At 40.8% G+C, this 22,662-nt stretch overlaps 3 protein-coding genes across 5 annotated transcripts in view; 1 reads left to right on the forward strand and 2 right to left on the reverse strand.

Annotated features, from left to right (window-relative positions):
* Positions 1-1,841: 1,841 nt before the first annotated feature.
* LOC105569600 (WD repeat and FYVE domain-containing protein 3) lies at positions 1,842-19,044 on the reverse strand. Of its 2 annotated transcripts, none has more exons than XM_012026193.1 (47): positions 18,997-19,044; positions 17,765-18,002; positions 17,406-17,651; positions 17,170-17,328; positions 16,886-17,078; positions 16,628-16,814; positions 16,372-16,553; positions 15,942-16,293; positions 15,731-15,852; positions 15,373-15,656; positions 15,033-15,299; positions 14,659-14,949; positions 14,210-14,580; positions 13,830-14,119; positions 12,936-13,151; positions 12,696-12,868; positions 12,383-12,611; positions 12,170-12,306; positions 11,889-12,072; positions 11,526-11,797; positions 11,190-11,419; positions 10,904-11,071; positions 10,606-10,814; positions 10,312-10,487; positions 9,974-10,122; positions 9,690-9,888; positions 9,127-9,484; positions 8,828-9,032; positions 8,317-8,737; positions 7,997-8,206; positions 7,658-7,846; positions 7,254-7,547; positions 6,943-7,178; positions 6,607-6,862; positions 6,311-6,522; positions 6,108-6,240; positions 5,880-6,033; positions 5,560-5,794; positions 5,256-5,479; positions 4,926-5,179; positions 4,468-4,695; positions 4,179-4,370; positions 3,922-4,090; positions 3,612-3,858; positions 3,283-3,537; positions 2,812-3,009; positions 1,842-2,729 (listed from the first exon to the last, which is right to left on the reverse strand). In XM_012026193.1, exons 2-47 carry the CDS (start codon positions 17,987-17,989, stop codon positions 2,612-2,614), a joined length of 10,299 nt encoding a protein of 3,432 aa, XP_011881583.1. In that variant the 5' UTR covers positions 17,990-18,002; positions 18,997-19,044; the 3' UTR covers positions 1,842-2,611. The 2 variants fall into 2 exon arrangements, with proteins under 2 accessions (XP_011881583.1, XP_011881582.1); XM_012026192.1 differs by lacking the exon at positions 18,997-19,044 and adding an exon at positions 18,466-18,821.
* LOC105569593 (mitochondrial ribosome-associated GTPase 2) overlaps positions 5,756-22,662 on the forward strand; it is a 40,006-nt gene continuing 23,099 nt past the window's right edge. The window contains exon 1 of the mRNA XM_012026183.1: positions 5,756-5,814. The gene's annotated coding sequence lies outside the window, so the exon portion shown is untranslated. The remainder of the gene's footprint in view (positions 5,815-22,662) is intronic.
* Positions 19,392-22,662, reverse strand: part of LOC105569598 (poly(ADP-ribose) glycohydrolase-like) — a 5,111-nt gene continuing 1,840 nt past the window's right edge. For both annotated transcript variants that reach the window (XM_012026190.1, XM_012026191.1), the window contains exons 5-11: positions 22,203-22,364; positions 21,870-22,123; positions 21,690-21,787; positions 21,405-21,564; positions 20,880-21,198; positions 20,339-20,573; positions 19,392-20,248 (exon numbers count right to left, since the gene is read on the reverse strand). In XM_012026190.1, coding sequence (XP_011881580.1) covers positions 19,539-20,248; positions 20,339-20,573; positions 20,880-21,198; positions 21,405-21,564; positions 21,690-21,787; positions 21,870-22,123; positions 22,203-22,364 — 1,938 coding nt within the window. In that variant the 3' untranslated portion in view covers positions 19,392-19,538. The remainder of the gene's footprint in view (positions 20,249-20,338; positions 20,574-20,879; positions 21,199-21,404; positions 21,565-21,689; positions 21,788-21,869; positions 22,124-22,202; positions 22,365-22,662) is intronic.

Here is a 22,662-nt window from a genome sequence, read left to right on the forward strand (position 1 = left end):
TCTTTGAAAAGTATTTTTATTCCTTTGATAAACTATAACAATAAACTGTATCCAAAAAGCTGTGTGATACTCCGTAAATGTATTTTCACAATAATCGTAAATACTTTGCTAAATGTGTAATGAAGTAAAATTTTGTCAGGTGAAAACACAAATCCGTTTTACATACTTATGTGTATGACTAGAAATCATAGTTTTAAACTTACAATGATAATGCCATTGCGATTTGTGGTTTATGCTATGTGTATACTGTCATATAATAACTGATATATTTTTCTACAATTTTCGCACAACTTAATCATTTACTTTGTTGTTTAAACATTCATAATCCCTTTTGGGATATATTTCTTTTTTCAAAAATAACGAATATTGGGCTTGGTGAACTATTCTCAAAGAAGAATAATCTACGTTTCTTCTCTCAGCTACTTTTACGAAAATATATATTATCAAATCACACGTGTCTCGTCTGATTTCTCTGTAACAGCCGGTCATTGAAAGTTCGACAGACTTTTCATCCAAATAGAAAGCAAAATGTAAATAATTGACGACGAGTAATTCGAACTGATGTGCATAGTAACAGATCTTTTTTACGCATGATAAAACGGTGATTCTGATGCGTATACGTAATTCACATGTAAGGTGCCAATATTCTCTTGCATAGCATCGCCCGTATTGCTTAACTTCGACCTTTTTGCCTTTCTTGTACATTCGTTCGAAGAATACTCGACAATATTGTGCTTATTATAATACGTCGATCTGCGTGTCTATCAACGGAGAGAAACGTAAAAAAAATCCGGTCGAAATACATTCGCTTACATCTTGTGATTGTATTGTTAACTTGAAAATCTTTTTGTTGTCTTTTATAAAATTTGTGCTTTTACGGAAGTGGAGATGTCATTAGGGAATACAAATAGAGTAGAATCGATTGGTAATATAAATTTCGCAATTGATCGTAAAATCGATCTCGAAAGTTGTAAAACTCTTCAAATGTCTCGTGTTAATCCGGTTCTTCGTAAGAAACTTAAACTCTTAGAAGGTACTCATATTTATAACCATTGAATGTAGTGAACTTTATAAATTTCTCATACGCAGGGACTCTAAATTCATCTTGGAAATTAATCCCACAATTAGTTCCACGTATATAAGGATCACGGTACATTAATTTGTAAACCACAATCATTTGTATTTCACATTTATGTCACTGCTAATGACATTAGCTCTGGTAGATATTATCTATATTATGGTTTCTTATTTTTATCTATGATTTTGTTTAAGTGTCTTACAATTAATAACATGTTACATAGATGCGGTATTGTCTATTATGAAGTTATAATTTCTATATCTTTGGACAAAAGATTAGGAATACATTGCAGTAATATATTTTTTTTTTTGTTAAATTGCAATACAGTTCTTAAATAGCAGTTATATATACCGTATGCGCGATAGAAAAGTCAAACGTATACAATGTATGAAAGAAAAACGGTTGTATAATCATCAGAAAGAAATACTTTCCAATTCTCTTTAAAAATTGCAGAACATGTTATAAATAAATAAGGTATATAAAATAAGAAAGAACTCTCAAACAAACAAAATTAAAAAATAAACATTTATCTATAAAAGAAAACAATCATATACATATAATTTTTTTAAATATATTAAATAAATCAAAACTTTTCGTTATAATATTTTAAAATTTAATTTAACATTAGAATATGAAATTGTGAAATTGATAACTCATATCGTAAAATATCGATGTAACAACATAGTTGATTAATAGGCAAACTATTAAATAAAAATCAAAAAATAAAATCACAGATTATACATACATTCATACATACATATACATATATACATATGTATATGCATATATATACTTATTGTGTAATAAATAATGTATAATACTAATCATAATCAGTAAATGATAATTAAGGTAACATATTACATAATGATTAGAAACAGTATAAATATTGTTATCACTTAATGCACTATTGTGCTAAATAGAGTATATATGAGAAAATTTGGAAAGTACATCTCTCTCTTTCTCTTCTCTTGTGTCGTCTCCCTTAATGCAAAGTTTAAGGGGGTAATATATAACTTATAACTTGATTTAAAATATAGAGAGAGTGAAAAATTAGTAAGCGTAAATTTCATGCAGAACTGTTCACGGTAAAAAGAAGTATGTATTAAATATATAATATATAATTCAATTCAATTTATTAAAATTGTTTCTCTCTCTCTTTCACAAGTTAATAATATCTTATCCATTACTTGAAACAATCGACAAGGAAGGTACAACCTAGTATCTAACATCTAATCATAATCCTTGTTGTTGTTTCAAAAGAATTAATAATGGAAATGTTGTCACGAAGAATAAAAATGCAACAATCTTTGCTTACGCTACGATACGAATAGAATCACGGCTGCATGAACTCATCCATAAAAAAACGAATACAGTACAATAGATCGCGCGTTTAGTGTAAGGGTAGAACACCTCGTGTTCTGCTCATGTACAGAATTTCAACTGAAAGATTAATAGGTACACTTAAGTATTTACAACCCGCTAAGAGTTTTCCATATAATTCAACGATTTATATAAGACTTCGTGCTCGTCACATTAAGTGTTACTCTCGGTGGAGTTACTCTGAGACCGTAATGACGAATAACAGCCCTGACAGACTCTAACTGGCTTTAGGATACCGAGCCTGGATATTTTGGACTCGAATCGGCTGCATCTGTATAAAGTAATTAACTCGGCTAAATACGCAAAGCATCAAGAACTATTTTCTTGAGATAAATACTATCCTTAAGACTTACCTCGAGCAGAATACTTGCCCACAGTTGCGGCAATGATGTCTTCTTTCGTATAGATTGAATCTGACGCCGCAACCAGCGCAAGAATCTGCTCCCTCGTCCTTAAGCCAGTGATCGGCGACCGTGCGTCCAGGTTGTTCGCACACGCTCCATGAAAATACTCTACCACGAGTATCACCCACATACACTGTCCTGTGATCCCTACGAATCAAACAATGCAACAATAATGCACTTAGTATTGTCGCATAAATAAATTAATTCTATATACGTAATCGTATACAAAAGCGAATAGCATATACTACAATTGACATGACCGAAAATTAAGATATTTTTATTGAAAGTTTATTCATTTCTTATATACTTTTTTAAAAGAGTATATAAGCCATTAAGTATAAAACTAACAAAATTTTATATTTTATTATAAAAAACATTGTCAGTACCTATAATTTCAACAATATTGTATGCGCTTAATACCTTGATACTGCTAGGGCCGTGATGGATGCTGGTTCTGCATTGTCTTTACGATCGTAGGCAGTATGCATTGTTAATTTACTGCGGAATACTAATTGCCTTTGCCACTTGAAACCATCTCGCAAAATATTTTGCGGATTGATTTTTCGCGGCTTTGTGTCGGCTTCGGTGACCATAACAAAACTGTCGGTCAGACTGGTATCGCTTTTACTAGTTCTCAATGCTCCTTCGGAATCTCCGGGATTGCTGGTGGACTCGCTGTGAAATATAACAGAGGAATGTCCCACGATTACAAAAAGATCTTCCTAACTTGTAATTTACAATTGCATTACCTGGTTTGCGTGCCCTCGCTATCGGCACGTCCACCACCTTCGCTTTTCCTGAACATCGGATTCCCACGGCTTTTCCTACGCAACACGACCAGTGACGCGTGATTATTCTGAGGTGAAGGTTTACTACTTGAACCATTACTGGATTCATTATCGGAACACTCCTCCTTTTCTTCGTGGAGCCTGGAAGCTTCTTTGGTATTTTCCGCTTCAGAGAGGCTGCTTTCAGAGCCACTTTTCATAAGTGCACCTTGAAGCAAAGATAAAAATTCATCGTAACTGCATTTATTGATACATGCGTGACGTTACTTACCTGATCCTTCGGCAGATATACTCATTTGTTTGACTAATTCCTGAACTCTCTTCTTCGTTTCGGTTTGAGTGCCTTCCGTGCTTTGTTTCTCGTTCTTCTCCTTGGCAGTCGTTACTTCTTCAGGCTTTTCTTCCTCCGCAGGCACTTGCACGTAATCCATTGACCACATCTGTAAACAAATTGCCTCGTAGTGCGAGTAATGGAAAATATGGTGAAAGTTTCCTAAAATATCTTAGAGAAATAGAAATATATCTTACACGAGCAACGCCATCAGTGGAGCCAGTCATAATAACATTTTGAGAGTCCCATTCGTGAGTTTGACTGAAAGCGACACATAATATCTGTTGCATTCTGTCGGCGCGGCCAACGCAAGTATTGACACTTGCCAATTCTTCCCCGTTAATACTCCACACGTGTAACCATGTAGCTGCACATGTAGCTATGTCTCCCTGCAACATATTTTTTATTTTATGTGATATTTTATCACATACATGTATCTACTCACACTACATGTTACGTACTCGTATATCATTAATATAAAAATACCGTTAATTCATTTATGGCTACTGCAGCCACTGGTCCTGCATGGCCCCTAAGTTGACGCACAAACAAGCATCGAGACAAATCCCATATGATCGCGGTACCATCTCGCGATCCGGATACGATAACATTGTATGCAGGACTGGATGATAAACATGTGACTGCATCGGTATGTCCGTACAAGCACTGTTTTATGGAAAGTTGCCGCTTGGCGTATTCCCAAACAGTGACGACCTACAAACAAGCGTATTTAATACTAGCGTGAAATAGAATAGAAAGATATAACTTCAATTTTTCACACAAGTCAGTTCTAAACTACCACCTTTCGAATAATTCTACTGAATTATAATAGAGTGGAATTTATTTTTATGATAATGTATCTTTCTCTCATAAAAAAGAAACTGTTATTCGAAGTTTTTTCTACTTTGCAACTACCCCCTTTTTCTTGGAGACGAAAGACTTACGGAGCTGGTGCCAGCGGTAATTATTAATTTGGAAGACGGACAAACGCACGCCACTATTTCCCCGCTACTTTGCATCATAGCTTCGCCGACGAAAATCGCTTTGTCGCTGTCGTAATTGCCTATTCTGAGGGAATGATCAGCGAATCCCCATGCCACGTATTTATTGTAGGAGGGTGGAATGAGCGTCTTGTTTTGTTCCACCGCTAACACAGCTTTGTCGACGTGCAATATCTGTCCAACGGGACCCTTTAATTCTGTGAAAGAAAAACATAAATTAGATGTTTAAAAATGTATGGCGTTAACGAAGATCAGAGACGCAGGAGTGCAAACCTTTAATGGGTTGCAGCGACGGTTTCAAATTATCGAGATTATGGAAGAACAACTTGTCAGACGTAGTGATACTCAGTCCAGGGGTGATAGGGCCGGGATCTATAACGCTGGTTCTCTGCGTCATCTTCTTCGCCGGATGCGGCTTCTTGAATAATTGCTTAGGTATCTGGCCGAAATTATTGATGAAGCCAATAGTAGCGTTCTTTTTCAGCGGATCGTCGATGCTACAATCGAGACGGAATTAGAAAACTTATTTTAGATGAATTTAAATCATAAATGAATGGAATGAATTATGTAAACTAACTTGTAGATGTCAACGTTGCCTTCGTAAAACAGATGATGAAATACATTAACGGCTTCCACGGCCGTCGGGCCGTTCTGCTTGCAGCCAAATATCAGATCGATCCACTGATGGAGATGCTGCGACACGTAATCACATTCCAACGCGAGCCTGTGTACGCGGATAAATTCGCGAGGATCCTGCTTCGCCCAGGGTGGAAGAACGATGTCGCCGAGTTGAACACCGCTTTGCTTAGAGCCTGCAAGGAAAATATCACGCGTGAGTACTATTGCCATTATGCGCGAAGAAACCTAAGTAATGTACCGTGTTCGAGGAGACTTTACCTAGATCAAAGTGATTCGAATTGACTAGGAATTCCGGGAGGTAAAAAAATTCCGGGATAAGTTCCTTCACGTCGGCCATGTTGTGCTTGGAAGCGGACAACCATGCTTCCTTTACACTATTGAACATTCTGTCAGCTAAATCAAAATGTCCACCCTGCGAAAAATTGTAATTATTACACAAAGGTCGAGGATAAGAGACAAATTACTATATCTGCGATAAGTACAAACCTGTAATCTGAGAAAGTGTTGCGTGAACGGTTCCATTCTCACCAGATAGGAACATACTATCATCGCTGACGAATAATGTGTACCGTAATGATACGGTGGAGTCTCTCCGTGCGGATCATCCCATTCTTTATATCTACAAAAGAGATATAATAATTTAAAAAATGTTTTTCCCGCAACGTATATTATCACTCTGCTTTCTATACCTTTTCTTAAATTGCAACAATCGTTCGGGACTTTGTGCGCCCATAGGTTTGCTAAAATCTCTGAATGTCGACGAGTCCGTGAGATCAAGCTCCTCGCTGTCATAATCGGCTAAGATCCACGGGAATATCGGATATTGCATGAGGTCGTTGTAGCTACGACCCGCCAGAGTATTGAGATGCATCAGGTATTGGAAGTTTGATATTTCTCCTCTCTGTGAGGATAATGTTTATACTTAATTGAGGAGTACAGCCTCTACTATTTATTCTATTTATTTTACTTAGTTGTAACTACTGACCACCCATCTCTGAGTAACCGAAGTTTCCCCTATAAGATTTGAGAGCAAGCCAGTGGCCTGCTCGACATTTGCCGTTCGCCTCTGGCCAGCTACAGACTGCTGAGCGCTATCGGCGATCGCAGTAGCAAACGTCATGAATCTTTGATAAACTTTGTTCCTCACTTTACGCGGAAATGCCAGTAAATAGTTTCTACCGTCCCCGCTGAATACTTCCAAGGCCATGGGTTGTAGTAAATATCGTCTCTTATGTACTTCCCTGTAGACAATATAACGTTTACATAGCGATTTAGGCTGATATTCGGATGTTGCGCAAAGAAAATTTTTTCTCGAAAATACCTTATGTCTTCGTAATTAAACTTGGAACATTGTCTCATCGCTCTAGATCTTCTGGGAGAACCTGGTGACGGTAGGATTGGCTCGTACGCGTCCGGCAGACTCTCTATATCCCTTATCTCTCTAGATTTCAGCAATGTGAATCCATCAATCACATAGAAATGTTCCTTTCCGAACAAGAGGAGACCCTCGGTCGTGTCCAAACCTTGTATTCGCGCGCATCTGAACATGTGACTTATCTGAAATATGAATAGAGATATTAGACTAAGAACATTGCAGCAATTCGTAAACATCGACTATATAGAAACGGAAACCTTCTCGTGCTCCTCCAGTAGACGTATCAAGGTTTGATTGTCTGGAACAGTTTGATTGTTCTCCTCTTCCTGTTCATTATCCTCGGGCGCTTCATCCGGCTCGCTAGCGTGACGTTCCAGTGTACATGGGACCATCGGCGGCTCGCTTTCGGTAGAAGTTTCATTAACATTTAACGGTGTGTCATCTATAACGGGGTCTCGTTCGCGTTCGAACATTCCCGACGAATTGCCGAGTTGCTTCAGATAGTACTCCTTACTATCCATACTTGACGCTACTTTGTACTTTAGCTGTTTCTAAACAGTTAATAGATCAATGCGTTACGACTGCGAATACGTGCATTCGCTTATGTTTAAGTTTCGAAATAATTCTACAATTTGTCAACGCAAAGACATACACAACTTACATTATCAGGGTGCTCTAACTCAGGCCGATATGGATAATGTATATAGAAGAGTTCATTCTTCATCATCTTCTTTCGCATCCTACACGGGCCTTCGGTCATGTCCAACATCCATTTGTCCAATATAGTAGGTGTCGGAGGTCCCCAAAGACCGCGTTCTCTAGTCAATTCCGTCTCGGTTTGCAACCATTCCTACAAATAGATTGAAAGTATCTCTTTAGTATATTCCATTAATGTAGAATATTTCTTGCACAAAGTAAACATCAATTTCGCTTTGTTGCTTGATAAGAAAACAAAATTGCCAAACAGAAATGAATAGAATTCTTAGGTAGAATTTCTTACTTGATATACATAACGTTGAGTGTGCAGGTTGGTCTGTTGGTGCTGTAAACGTCTCACTGCAGCAAGTTCCCTGACTAACGCGACGTGTTGCTCTGTCCACTGAGCAACGGTGCTCTGATGTAATCTAAGCCGCACACGCACAGACTCCTCTTTTCGCACTTTTGTTCGGCTCGCTAATCTCGTCAATCCTCCTGTTACCTTTTGGATTTTCTGTAATGTTTTTATATTCATATACTATTTACCAAAATATATTAGTTTACATTTTACTTCTAATAACTGATAACTGATACCATGCGAATGCAGAGAAAGCTTTAACGTACCGACTGGATTTGATTGTGGAGTTCCCAGGGCACTCTGTACGAGGCTCTTTTTTCCGAAAGTACGTAATTCGTCCAAAGCTTTAATCCAGCTTCGTGAATCTGTTCTCGTACGATCAGCAATTCTGGCGCCCGTTCATTACCCACAGGCGCTGATAGAGTTACTTTGAAAACTTCCTCTATTGCGGGCTTCTTACACACATACAATTCCTCCCAGACTCTCGTTGCCGCTACGGCCATTAAATTGTGCCCTTGGTGAGACATCAGTCTGTCATCGCAGGATTCCACTTGCGGATTCACGTGCCACGTGGTTTTCATGTTAGTGTCCAACATGATTTTTATATCAGCCGTCAGTTGTGACAATAAATACGTTAAACAGCCGATAAATTCTAATTCGTGATTGCCAGCACCGAATACTAATAATCTGTAAAACAATCGTAACTCATTTAACTTTTCTTTTTACAAAAATATGAAACTGTATAAACGCGTGTAGCCTTTAACAACTTGTACACACCTATGAGTAGTAAGCTTATGTAATGCCTCTAATACCACCATTTGATCGGCAATAGACTTGGTATCACGTGACAGTAAGAATAAAATTGTCCTATTCAGGCAGTGATGAAGGCCTTCCATACTAACAGCGCCGGGTCGTCTTTTCGCTTGTCCAATTAGTTTTACAATGAAATCGAATACTTCATGCGGGTCTTTTGTCAGAGTGCCTGATATTTGAGAAATATATATGGTAATGACTTCTTTTTTATTAATCTCATTAATTAGATTAATGTGCACGCAGCGCGCAGACCAAATTATTACCTTGCCACAATTTGTCAACTATTCTGGCTACCACGTAGCAAACATTATTAGTTATGTTATTAGCCGATCCGCCGGGAACGACAGGTAACGCAGCCTGTTCCCCTATCAATACATCCGCGGCTAATAAATGTTCCATCAATATAGACAGCACTTCTGTCTGGTAACGCGTTTGTTGTCCCGGCGACGCATGTTCTGGCCATGCTTCCAGGACAAGATCTATCGCTGGCGATTTCGTCGTAACTGGCAATGAGAGCGAGTCAACGACGATAACTTTAAAAAAGTCCATTACGAACTTCTTCGCCGGGTGATTTGTTAGCCCAACGTCTTTTGACGGCGATCTCACTAATACTGGTTCTTGCTGCAATAATTATCCGGTATTAATATCTTTAATTGTAAGATGTCTACAAAACATCTCGTAAAGATATTTTTCAATTTATTAAATTTATAGAACAAACTTTTTAAAAGTGTCGTGGACAATCAGTGATAGTATTCAATTCTTTAAACATCGAAAATCGAAAGTATTCTTTTTTAGAGAAGACATCCTGTCGAATTAACATAATTACCTCGTCGGCTGGGGTACTGGCACCACTACTGTCCTGACTAGAACTCGTGGGTTTCGGAAACAAGGTCCCAGCTAAGGCACCCAAAACTTCCGCGGACATAAAGACTTGCATAAAGTCGGGAAAATTGCGATAAAGGAAGAACAAGAATTGTATTATTGTCACGGGATAGTCATTTAGCCACGCTGGTAATATTTCTGGGCTGTTGAAAAAGATAGAAAAGATCATTACAATTTAATGCAACATAATATATTGAGACAGATTAGTGGTTTCTCGTGGTAACTCACTTGTTCGAGTGACTGTTCAACATAGTTCGCACCATAGCTAGTAACGTGACCATTGCTTCAGGACAAAGATTAATTCTACTAGCAAAGGACGATAGTGTGTGATTTGCCGGAACTCCGAACATAAAATTCCAAACGTTATCCAAATCGAGCTGCCACAAAATTGTAATATGCATATAGTTAGTATTATTATTTTCTACATGTTAAACGCTAATAAAGGAGTAACAGAATCGACTACAGGGAACAAAGAGCAACTAAATTATTTTACAAATGGATTCAAACTTTGCAAAAATATATGCAGATTGATTTAATACAAAGCTAAGATCAATATATATTTTTACCTTTGAATCAGTAGGTAACAATTTTACGGGTTGTCCCATCATGAGAGCAATAAAAAGGAAATAAAGTTCCGGAACAAGATCGATATGCTGCGGAAGCAGCCAGCCCAGATGTTGAAATCCTGGTACATGAAGTCCAGATGGCTTGATTTCACCAGTTGACATTTGTTGATGACAACCTGTTACGCATGCATAATCATGTTGTATTATATTGCAGCTATTTTATGCATTAAATATATGGAAGCAACATTTATTAAAGCGCTTATGTAAATGATAAGTGTAAAGTCTATTGTGTACCAAGGGCTAGTGCCATCTTATTGTGATCGGTATGTCGCAGCCAACCACCATTGCTCGTGCCCTCTTTAAACTTTTGTAGAATCGATTGCACAGAACATATCGCTACAAGTATACGTAGCCCCCAGACAACTGTAGTACTATGAAGACCAGACTGGAGGAACAGTAGCACCCAATCTAGGCCCAAAACTTTAGCTACTTCTTCACACATACTGCAAAAGTACAGTGCCACTTGTATCATCGAACGTATATACTCAGATATGCTCAAGCAATAATCAAAGACATTGGCACAATTTCTTACTTTACATTAATCTTGGATCCATTAAACAACAACGAATGTAAAAGCTGTAAACAACGATTACGCAAAAGTATGCTCTCTCCTTCTCCATCCTTGGTTCCTTCTCCTTCTCTAAGGATTAGGTGTTTTTCGGAACATAGCGGTAAGGTAGCCACAATGAATTGTCCAAACCTGCACGAAAGACAGATAAGAGAGTCGTATGTATGCAGATAATTAATATAACAGTAGTTATATTTAAAAAAGCAAAAATGATAAATAACATGCGAATGTGAACGAAAGAACTGTTTACCATAGTAGATCAGCTTGCCGTGGTTGACTCAATAATATACTGAGAAGCGCTAGAAGGATCTGTCTAGTGCTACTTAGCTTCACGTCGCTTAAGATGTGCAATAATTTATGTACTAATTGTAAATCTCTCATTAACCGCAAGTTAGTTCGTTTCTCGCTGGATTCCGCTATTAGTTCGTACAAATGTTCAAGGAGAGATCTTAACAGTTCTCCAGGTGCTTCATGCCAAACCTGAATTTGAATATTGTTAATTAAATAAGTTATCTGTTTAAATGCAGACTTGCTTATCACAGACTAGACAAGTTTGCATTAAAATTATGAACTCTTTTAAACGTACTTGCAAATCACACAAGAGATCCTGAAACGCTGTAACGTTAGGAATTGCACTGGTTTCTCTGCCGCTGTCAACTGTCCCCACGAGACTGAACGTCAAGTGCAGTATATGGCTGTTCAGGAGAGGACATTTTCTTCGTAATAACATAGCCAGGGTCTGATATCCCCTTCTGCGATCCATCTCTTGTTGGGCCGCTTGGTTGGATCTCACTACGCATACTAGTGCCTTTACAGCCGCATACAAAGATTCTACATCTTGGGCCATAGCTATTAAACCTTTTAAAACAGATTTAAAATCGTCCTTAGTCTTGTCTCAATGTCACAATATTTGGATAAATATCGTTTGCCACTTGATTCTCAATCGTACCTAATAACACTGAACATCCTCCTACATTGTCGATCATAGTAGCTACTGGTTTAGGACTAAATACACGAACGCCAAGATAACCGACAACTACACCACCTAATGCTCTAGCTGGACCACTGAGGTGTCCCGCGGAATTATGGAGGACTCTGATAGGTGTGGCATTCTCGTGGGATGACATGCCAAGCTGTTGTATAAAGGAATAAGATATTAATCAGATGCATGTCATTTAGTTTTTATTTCTCTCTTTCTCTGTTGAACTCAAAAGATTAAGGCGTACATACTTGTTTGGCGATTGATTTATTATCCGCTCGGCTATAAACCTTTCTGATTTTCGCTAAAGTTAATTGCGACATGGCTTTTGCATTTAATCCAAACACAACCTTTTCTTCAGCCACAAGAGGCGATAGAGGTTCAGGGCCTGCAATAACGTATATTATTAGCATTTATTATTTATAAAATTACATTTTGAAGTTTAATCGTGTTTATCTCAGTACCACTCAATTGCGGTGCTTGCAAGCTTCCCATATAATGCGGCCCTAGTCTGAACAAAGTGGCAATGTTTTGAGAATTAAACACTTCCTCTACCAAATGACACGGCCCTTGTTTCCATGTCAATCTAGAATATCTGCGCCAACAGGGCGGCGTACCGATGTAGCCGTAAACCGGAGAGGCCACAGTTAAGTTGGCTGCCCCACCTCCAGGAACTTGCGTGATGTAATGAAGCTAAAAGGAATTGCGTAGTCTAGTTAGTCTATTCTACATTGTGACTTAGAAAACCTTTCATCACTTTGTCTTAATGGTAATTACCTTTTGACTATGGATATGTTGACCGTCCAAGTATAATGAGAAGCTAGAGTTTTTCAGAACCGCGCGGTTCAGCACGATAGCTATATGGTGCCATTGTCCTTCGTGAAGTAAGTCGGGACACCAAACCCTGGCGCCACATTCACCCGTTCCTTCGGGCTCCCATTCACCTGTATCTAAATGCACATTAATTTGCATTACGCCACTTGAGTTTAATGACGCGTACTTTTACGGTGTACTCACTTTGTGGAATGGGTGTCTCCTGAGTGGAAACAATGATAGCCTTATCTCTAGCACTAAGAACTGCAGTCAGACAAATTAAATCTCTTGCCGATTGCGGAGTGCGCACCAAAGTGAGTAATCTTACACAATGGGGATCAGTTCTGGGATCACTAAACTTGTCAACACATATCCACGTACTGTACGTTAAGCCGGTCTGTGGTGGAAATAATCTATCGCCTAAAAGAAATTTTTGCTTGTAATAACATTGTATACAGAATTTCTAAAACGAAAATTAACTACTTTTTATTCTTATATCATATTTTTACTATAATTGTCGTCTGATCTAACGGGAATTGTTTGTCGGTACGATGAATTATGAAAATTTCTGACGTATTCGATATATGTTTTGAGGATACAAGAGATAGTAAAACGGAAGTAGAGAAAGTGGTGAATGTACTGGCATAATAAATTGCAAATTCACGAAACTGGTAACGTTTTGGCCAAGAATACGCTAAACGATGGGATGACAACTCCCTGCTTCGTGTATTAGCACGACCAAACTGAACGACAGGCTAAAGAGCGATCGCATTTTAACACAGCGATGTGCAAGCATGAGATAATGTTTGAGAACAAAGACGAAGAAAGACATAACATAGCGCAGCGTAGAGCGGTTCTAGAAACCTTAAGTTAAACATTAGTGCTGAGCCAAGTGGTACCGCGACTCTGAACGCTCACTGAGTGACGCAACGCACGAAACCTTATCCGGCTCGTTATCGATAAGCAGTTCGAAGAAATTGAAATTGACCGAACCGATAACACTGCCAAAGATTATGCACTAAATTTGACTATATCTTAATACGTTTCATCAGCAGTGTTTATTATAATGTAGAAATAGATTGACTACAATTAATTTACCTGATCCAATCCCTCCTAGTACACTATTGTCTGCGGAGACAACTGTAGGAGGTGTGGTACTTTGCGGTGCGACACTCGGTAGGTACAAACATGCAAATCCCTCAGCGCTCATATCCAGCTCCACAAAAGGCGGTAAAGTGCACGAGCCGTGAGCTCTGAAGTCCTTGGGTGTCGTCATTGACACTAATGTCTTAATCCGCGTTAAAGGAACTGGTCCACCCCTAAACTTGTTTGGCTCGATATTGTCCAGTGTAATACAACACAACGGATCACCCAAACGTAGAAATTCTCTAGAAGAATAAAATTATGACAATTGGAGTATATATTCCTTCGACTTTCTTCTCCGTTTTATATAAATATACATATCTCATCAATCTTACCTTAGATCTCTCGGTTCGAGCGATTGCGCGGCGAGTCTCTCTATAATATACTGCAGAGGTTGATGAAGCGGATGTGTTTCGTCTTGCAAAGCAGTTCTACCTATCGATAGTAATTCACCAGCCATACCAGCCTCACACATCACTTGCTGATTTCTTTCTGACCTTACTAAACTCTTGATGATCTCCGCCACGTACAATTGTAACGCTAGTGCCATTTGCGGATTGGATGGTTCAGATATAGATGGAAGTAGGTGAAGCATTCCTACTACTATACCAGGATGAACTACAATTGGCTCAGGTGCAGGCGGGCTTAGGTTTAAGGTATTTATGATATATCTCTTGCCGCTTCCAGGAGAGTCAAATGACTTTTGCTGAAATGCATAGCCATAATTACCATATTTGAAAGATAAAACATTGGTGATCTTACTCTGAATAGAACGAGTGTGTACCTCCATGCTATTTTGTTTGTGACTTGGGGATCTTATCCCTACGTTAGCTAAATTTGGTTTGTCAAAGGAATCGAGCGCCACATCGTAAAGCAAACGCAGCAGCAAGCACGCGTATCCTAATGTCTTTGGCATATTATCTGGAAATACTGGTTCCAATATACTCCCAGTAAATAATGATATTAGCATATTGTGATAATTCATGGTTGGTATCATATCCATCTCAGTGATTTTCGTCTGCGTCGAGAAACACCCGAGGAGACGTAAAGTATCGCACAGACTCGACTGGCAAATCTGCAAAATCGATATTATTTTTATGCAATAAAAATAGCGAGCTATCAATAGCGCAGTTATTACAATATTCTTCAAATTCGTACCTCATGATGGAAGAATTTTGCATTTGCTGGCTCAAATCGCATAGCTGTACTTATAGTATGAAACACCACGTGTAGCAACGTTAGCAACTGGCTCTCGTCCTGCATAGTCCTCTGTATGATATCGTTGCAAGGTTCGCTCTTCTCCGACCTTTGCGGGCCTAATTGACTCTCCAAAGACACCAGAACTGACATCACGTAAACAAAGCCCCCAACTTTTCGGAAAACCGTTCTAGTCCTATGCGACTCACGCAGACAGGCTAACAGAGACTGGAAAGCAATTATATTGTTTTATAATTACGAACATATAACGATGAGAGTAACGGAGCAATATCAAACTCACCTTTAGTATATGCGTCTTCAAAATCAAGGCATTAGGAGGTGCTGAATGCATGACTCCCAACAGTGTCGCCATATCATCATCACCACCTGCACTGAGTATCAATTCTCTCACAATACCAAGTGCTTGATACCGGCAATCTACATAGGGCACTAGATTATGAGCGCAACGCGCGCCTCCGCATTCTCTAAAGACATTCGCATTTTGAACATTACTCGCTAATAACGTTGTTAAAGCCTCCATCACTAAGGCACCCAATCGTTCATCCTCGGGGCATATCGTGTATTCTGAAATCATGTCAGATTCTCAAAACTTACTCGCGTGCAAACTTACGCACGGCTATGTCTTTAACGACGATTACCTAATCCTTGATCAACCGCCGCTTGCTTATCCTTAAGTAATGTTGCATACCGATGAAGACAAGTCACAAAAACTTCTAACATACCAACTTCTCTGTAAACATCTTTAAATATAGTGTTGTGTCTGAAACGAGTGATTCGATTTAAATTAGAATACTTGTTACTTAAATGTGCTCCAAGATAAAATTCTCCAAGTTATTTTCAGCATATTACCTGAGTATATTGAGGAGAGTTACCATACACATAATACTGCAAGAGACTGAATTGTTCGTTTTCAATAAAATGGACAGAGATATGAGTTCTTTACACGGAACGAAGTTAAGCTGGAAAACAATAAACTCCAATAGTTGAAAGAATTTCTCTTGTATCTCCGGATTCTTTAAATGGATCTTCTCCGCAAACTGGGACAGCGTATTCTGCCCCTCGAGAATAAAATAATTTGCATTATCGCTGTGATACACGCTAGATATCGCGTCCAATATGGTGCAACACAGAAGCGGCGAATTAGATTTCACGAATACAGACTGCAATACTTGGAACGCTTGAATATTTCGAACGCTTCCTCCTGCGGATACAACAAAATGACGTAAAATATGTCCGCCGTGTATCTTTAATTCAAGAGGCATCTCATTCGCGGGGTTACCTCTGTTGCTTGGCTGTGGTAGGGTAAACCCGAGTATTTGAAACAAGGATCCCATACTAGCTTGACTTGGCTTTAACTCTGTGTGACCACACATTGTTAAAGATGCTAACATTAGTACCAAATTTCGGATAGCATCTTGTGCTTCCGCTCTATTATCCTGTTCTAATCTTGACGGCGCGTGTCTACATGTAGAAATACCCTTGTTAATGCATCGTTACAAATGCGAAAACGCATTTCACAATAGACATGCACTTACTTTAACAGAAATTCAGATAGAAAGATATAGCCTTGACAAGCACGAAAGTCGTCTAACAATGTCTGAGAAACCTCGCTGGAATCTTTTAGAAAACAGAACACTGTTACGAACATTTCTACAACTTCTAATGGTGCCAGCTCAGGTACACGTTGCATATTATCGATACAGTGTGCTATGCATCCTTTGTCTGCAAGACGAATCAATGTATTAAGTAGATTCGATCTCGAGCTAACAAGTGCGACAAAGTGTTGAACTTACTATGAATATAGGCTACTACATTCTGCGTAAGACCATGTCGTGATAGCGTCATCAAGACTTCGGCGGCACTTTTACGCCACATAATATTGTACTGTGGACACCAACTGGTTATTGCTGAGAACAATAAGGTAAGATCGTCTTTGCGGGCGAGCTCCTCTGCGGGATAAGGGTGGCTACATAATCTCACCAATAACTGCAAGTTGCAACGGAGCAAATTAATCTCGCGGATAAAAGATAATCCTCCAGGAGAGTCTGAAACTGTTATCTTAGGAAATTGCCGTCACCTGAACGAATATTTTTTGTAACAGTATCCTACGCTCTCTAGGAGTAAATTCGCTATTTGCATCTGTAATATCGGCGTCTTCTTCGTTCATCTCGGGCAGATCGAAGAACAGGTATAAACACTTGACCAAAGTTGACGGGACCGAGGCAGCGGTCATGGCCTGAAAAAGAAATTGACGTTGCGGGAAACGAGCCTCGCTCTTGGAAGCGAATTGTCGACCGGAGAAATTCAATTCACTTGTATCAGAGACGTGTCACCCGCTGCCAACAGATTCAACGCGGACAGCAGCATCCAGCCGTTACTCGACTCCTCGCTGTTCTCGATCTCTAGAAACTTGACGATGGCACAGCTCGCCGTCTCGGTGCTCTGGTTGCTCGCTCTCCTCCTGATCTCGGACACCATCAGTCTTGATACTTGTTGCGTAAATGCCAAAATGTCCCAGAACTTTTCGTTCATGTCTCCCGATGGACTAGAGCCAAATACCTGGCGGCACGAGACGGTCTCTTTACAAGAACGTGTTTCTTTTTCAAAGCGAAAGATCCGCTCTGATATCAAAGGGAAGTAAGAACGTCGCAGAATTCGCATCGATGCCCTACCTTGCAAAATAATGGCAACATGTTGTACAACTTATCATCGCGTTCAGTGTCAGAGAGGGGATGCGGCGGATGGGTGTACTCGGAGAAGAGTTTCTTGAGGTGCATGAGCCCCAGAGCGGTGTGCTGCGGATTCGTGCCGCCGGCACAGTCGTCCAGGCCACCGGTACCGCTCGAGCCCATACCTCCGACGCTGGTACCCCCTCGTAATTTGCGCATTATGTTCATACTTGAGATTTTGCTGAAAGGAGAAGAAGAAGGTAATCTCGGGGCGCGACATTCTCCAGCTGTGACACAGGGGCAACTCCGCGGCCGACGTTGCGCCGAAGGGCAACTTTTTCGCGGAGCTGCCGTTCGGGCGACACCGAAACTGCCCCAGCTTCAGCGAGGCAGAGACCGGAAAGCGACAGCGAATCCAAGACGGATATCATTTCTCGTTCTTGGCGCATGTAGAAAAACGGAGTAAAAAAAAAAGAGTACTCGCGAGCGGTTAAAACGAAAACGGAATAAGACGCTCGATTCTCTGGTCATAGCTGGTCAATAGGAAAAGCTGATCGATACGAATGAGCTATTTTAACGAATTGACGAAAATGTCAACGTGCTTGGAAGGAACGACGCAAAATGAAACACACACACACACATACAGAGGCGCGCAGATACACACACACAGACGCACAAGCCTGCGTTGAATGGTTGCAACATACGTTGAATCGCGACTCAACAACTCAGGCGATCGGCAAGAGGATCGCACGTAGGAGCGGAGGAGCACTGCATGACGGCCGTCAGCGGGCACGCTCGTGCGCCCGTCGTGCCGACGTCGCGGCTGTCAACGTCGCGGGCAGCATGGAGCGACTCGGCGAAAATGGCACGGCATCGGCGACGGCGGTCCCCGGCGTCGCGTCGCGTCGCGTCGCGTCGCGGCGGCAGCCGATCGGGTCGGCGGTCAGCGCACACGGATCAGCGGCATCGCCGTCCGTCGAGCATCCGGCTCAATATTTACGTCCGTCCGTCCGCCCTCCCGCTCGCCTTCTCTCTCTCTCTCTCCCCCTCGAAACGTCAGACGAGATGTCACATCGCGGCGCGAACACGCGCGCACATGCACGTACACACATACGCGCGTGACACGCACACGTCGTCCGCGACGAATCCGCCCACGAACGGCCGCGCCGCGGAACGATCGCGTTGACGGGCGCGGTGCCGCGATCGCCGGTCGCGGCCACGCGATCGGGTATTACCTGGCACGCGCCTCCGTCCCGGCAAATTCTACATTTTCTCTCGGCGAGTCGTGTCGCTTCTCGCGGCGGGAGACTTTAATATTTCAGTGGCGGCGGCCATCTTCGCGTTTGACAGCTCTCTCGGCCCAACGCGATACGTCGATAAGCGCCCACGTGACCCGCGCCGATCCACCGCCGAACGGGGGGGGCGGAGGGCTTTTCTTTTAAAGGTCGATTTTTAAAGGGCCGCCCCGGCGCCGACGATTTGAGAACGCGAGGAATTGCCATTGACAGTAATAGATATTGATCTTTCGGCATCGCGTGGAATTCATATTTTCCGATACATTTCATAAATCTGCACGCTTTAAGACAAGATGCAAGTGTCACAAAATGGGAAAAACGTTAAGGTTCGACAATTTCATCTTGCGCAGAATTTTTATTTACATTGTACGTACTCTGGAACTTTCAAGACGTGGAACGTTGAAAATTATACAAATTATACAGAATGTTTACAATTACAGAGTGCGCCGAAGCTAATTTGGTTCGAAACGCTCGTTCAGCATTCACGATATTCGTTGGAAAAAGTCGGAGATCTTCCTCTGGCCGCCCTTTTTCGGGAGCGATTTTTGCTTACACGCTTCCGGAGCGCAGTCTTTCGAGATCTTGATAGATTCGCTGTCGCCGAGTTCTGCGGATGATTCAGGTTTTATCTCCTTCGACGCGTTTTGATTGTCGATAAGACATGGAACCACGGGTTCTTTCGAATTCAAGATATCCGCACTGTTGTCCAACTTATTCGATATCTTATCTTCCGCTTGTACGTTCTCTCTGTTGCTGGTGTTGTTTGCAAAATTATAGTCTTGCAAAACGCTGTTTTCACGGCGACTATCCTCTTCGCTTGGTTTACTCCGGGCTTTCCCATCGCGGGTATCCTCAGTATCGCACGTAGCCTTGCCGTTGCTATCGTCATTGCAGCTTGTCAGCCAATTCAGTATCTTTTCCTCCTCGGCGATTTCCTTCTCCTTAGCCGCCGAGTAAATATATCGCTTGTTATCGACGCCTTTGTTCGATAAGCCCGCGGTTTTGTTTCTTTTAAGTAGCGTTTCCTTCAGACACTCGGCGGAAATATTCGCCGAAGTGCTCTCAGTCTTCGCCGGGAAATAGTTGCTCAATGGTTTTATCCTACTTCTGTTGTACAAGAAACGATAAAAATCCGAATCAGCGCTCGATGCAGACTCCCGACGGTATTCCGACAGCATGGAGTAGAGTCGCGCTAAAAAGTTAACGAAACAAAACTTACAGTCCAATGAATATGCAAATAATGTAAAAGTGACTACACTTTTTAATTTGTAAATGTGGATACCTATATCAATATCGTGATGTACCAAATGTGCGTACATCGCTGCCACGTCGTCTCGCAGCTTCGTGTCTCCGAAAGTAAAATAGACCATCGATCGGCCTGCAACCGCCGCGGCCATCAACTGTATCACGACTTTCAATTTCGGATTTCCGCGAAACGCGCCGCATCCCCAGTTTCCCGTTGCGATGGCGGGCAGATTGTTCTTGAGGATATCAGAACCGACGAATCCAACATAAGCCTACGGCGAATAACATTGCGATAGAATTAAAAACAGTATCGTATGAATACGAGCACTGAAATAAATTGTTTTGAGGAAACAATAGTCTCGAAGTTTTAGGGAGAATATTATCGAACGACGAAATGAATAAAAGGACATCAGATATAATAATCTAAATGAAAGTTGTAATTTACACGAAAGTGACGGAAGATTTCGGAACGAAGTTGTTCCAAGTTTACGATAATTTCGGAACCTGGGGCATAAATTTCACGAACGTTTACATAAATCCATTCTGATTGTGACGACATTTCCATCGGGACTACAAACCTTGTTAAGCTCACGGTTTATGTTGTCCATATTGAATTGCAACGAGGATTGCTTGAAGTAAAGGGCATCAATAGCGACGATTGACGTCATACGTCTACCGCTGTTATCCCTCGGTGTCTCGTCTACAAAATCGCCTTTCCACTTGAAAGTGTTGCTGTACCCCTCGTATTTACAGTACCGCTCGATACCGCTGACGATGAGTGCCTCCGTATCGTCTAGTTCTTCCGTGACCAGCATAGTAACCATAAGTTCTGGACATATAACGAATCGTATTTCTTCCTGCACGCAGCCTAAGCCTAGCACACCTCCGCCCACATATCTATTCACACAGAAAGAAAATTAGTAAATAGGAATAATCTCAAAAAGCCGTTTATCCTCCGCCTCTCTTTTCTTTTCTCTTGTTCATATTCGTTTGTTTTATAATTTCGTTCGTTAAAGAGTCTCAAACAATGTTCTTAACAGTATAAAATAATTCTTAAACAACTCAAAGTTTGCAGAATTATAATAATTAACTGCAAGACTCACTTGTTTGCAAAATCCACTTGGAGCAATCCCGCTCCCTCACATTCGATGGTCCCTTTACTCGTTATGTGTAACGGTGGCAATTTCTGGTCTTGCAAATTCCACTTTGGACAGCTTTCCAACGGGACGTAACGTCGTTCAATTGTTATTATACCTTCAGGTGCTGCTCTATGTAAAAATTGTAATGTGATTCAGGTTCTACGTCATATCCGTTCATCGCAAATTATCGCCATTATTATATTCCGAGTATTCGTTGTATAAGAGAGTTGATAATTACGATGTACTCACCTTTAGTTGTTACCCGCCTGAAATAATGGAGAAGACACTTAATCTTTTCCATCACCGACTCGCACTGGCTGTGTTTTTCATTGTAAGCCGCGTACAATCTAAAATATGCGATCAGAAGAAGTAAATACACAATAGATAAGTATTTTCATGAAATAATTTCAAATAAATCGGGGGTCTTACCTGTTAAAATTAATATATGGATACATCGCATATTCCGATTGCGGATTACTGGAATTGCGTCTGGGAAATGTACAAAAAAATGCATTTGCCAGTAGCGAAGCTACTTGTAACTGGCTTAAACTGATGGAGCCGTTGCTGTGTCGTTTCAACAAGGGTACCGCACCAGTTAACAATTCAGGAAGCTGCAGGGCCAACTGCACCAACTTCGGCATCAAAATTTCAAAGAATATGGTCGTCTCTTCCGAATCCATAACCTGCGACCAAAATTCTCGTGTTAATCGGACTCTTTTTAAGGACACGGCACTAAGCGCGGCGCACCGCCGAGAAGTATACCTCTGAGAAAAAGTGATGGAGCGCTGCAAAGTTCCAGCGCTGTGCGTACAATTGATTGTACGAAAGTATAGCTTCTTCCAATTGTTGGCTGGAGAGAATGCTCCTCAGCAAAGCTTCCTGGATCATCTCCCATCTGTTTCGGCAGGCGCGACTTCCACTTCTCTAAAATAATTAATACCAATATTACTACATTAATGAAAATATTTAGACAATATCTTATGAGCGATTGAAAAAGCCTTTCCAATGCTCTAAGGCCAAAAGTACAAGAGCAGGTCCGTCAACCAATCAACACTATATCAATCTAACAGTTTATTGTTAGATAGGAATTTAATAGAATTTTTATCTTGGAATTTGATTATGAGATATAGTTAGAGTCCGACCGAAATTTCGGTTTCGGTTTCGGCCATTTTCGGCCTAAAATCAAGCCGAAATCTTGATTTTAGGCCGAAAATGGCCGAAA

The sequence above is a fragment of the Vollenhovia emeryi genome, unplaced genomic scaffold (genome assembly GCF_000949405.1).
Source record: "Vollenhovia emeryi isolate VEMERY1.0 unplaced genomic scaffold, V.emery_V1.0 DF939123.1, whole genome shotgun sequence".
In the NCBI taxonomy this organism is placed as follows: domain Eukaryota; kingdom Metazoa; phylum Arthropoda; class Insecta; order Hymenoptera; family Formicidae; genus Vollenhovia; species Vollenhovia emeryi.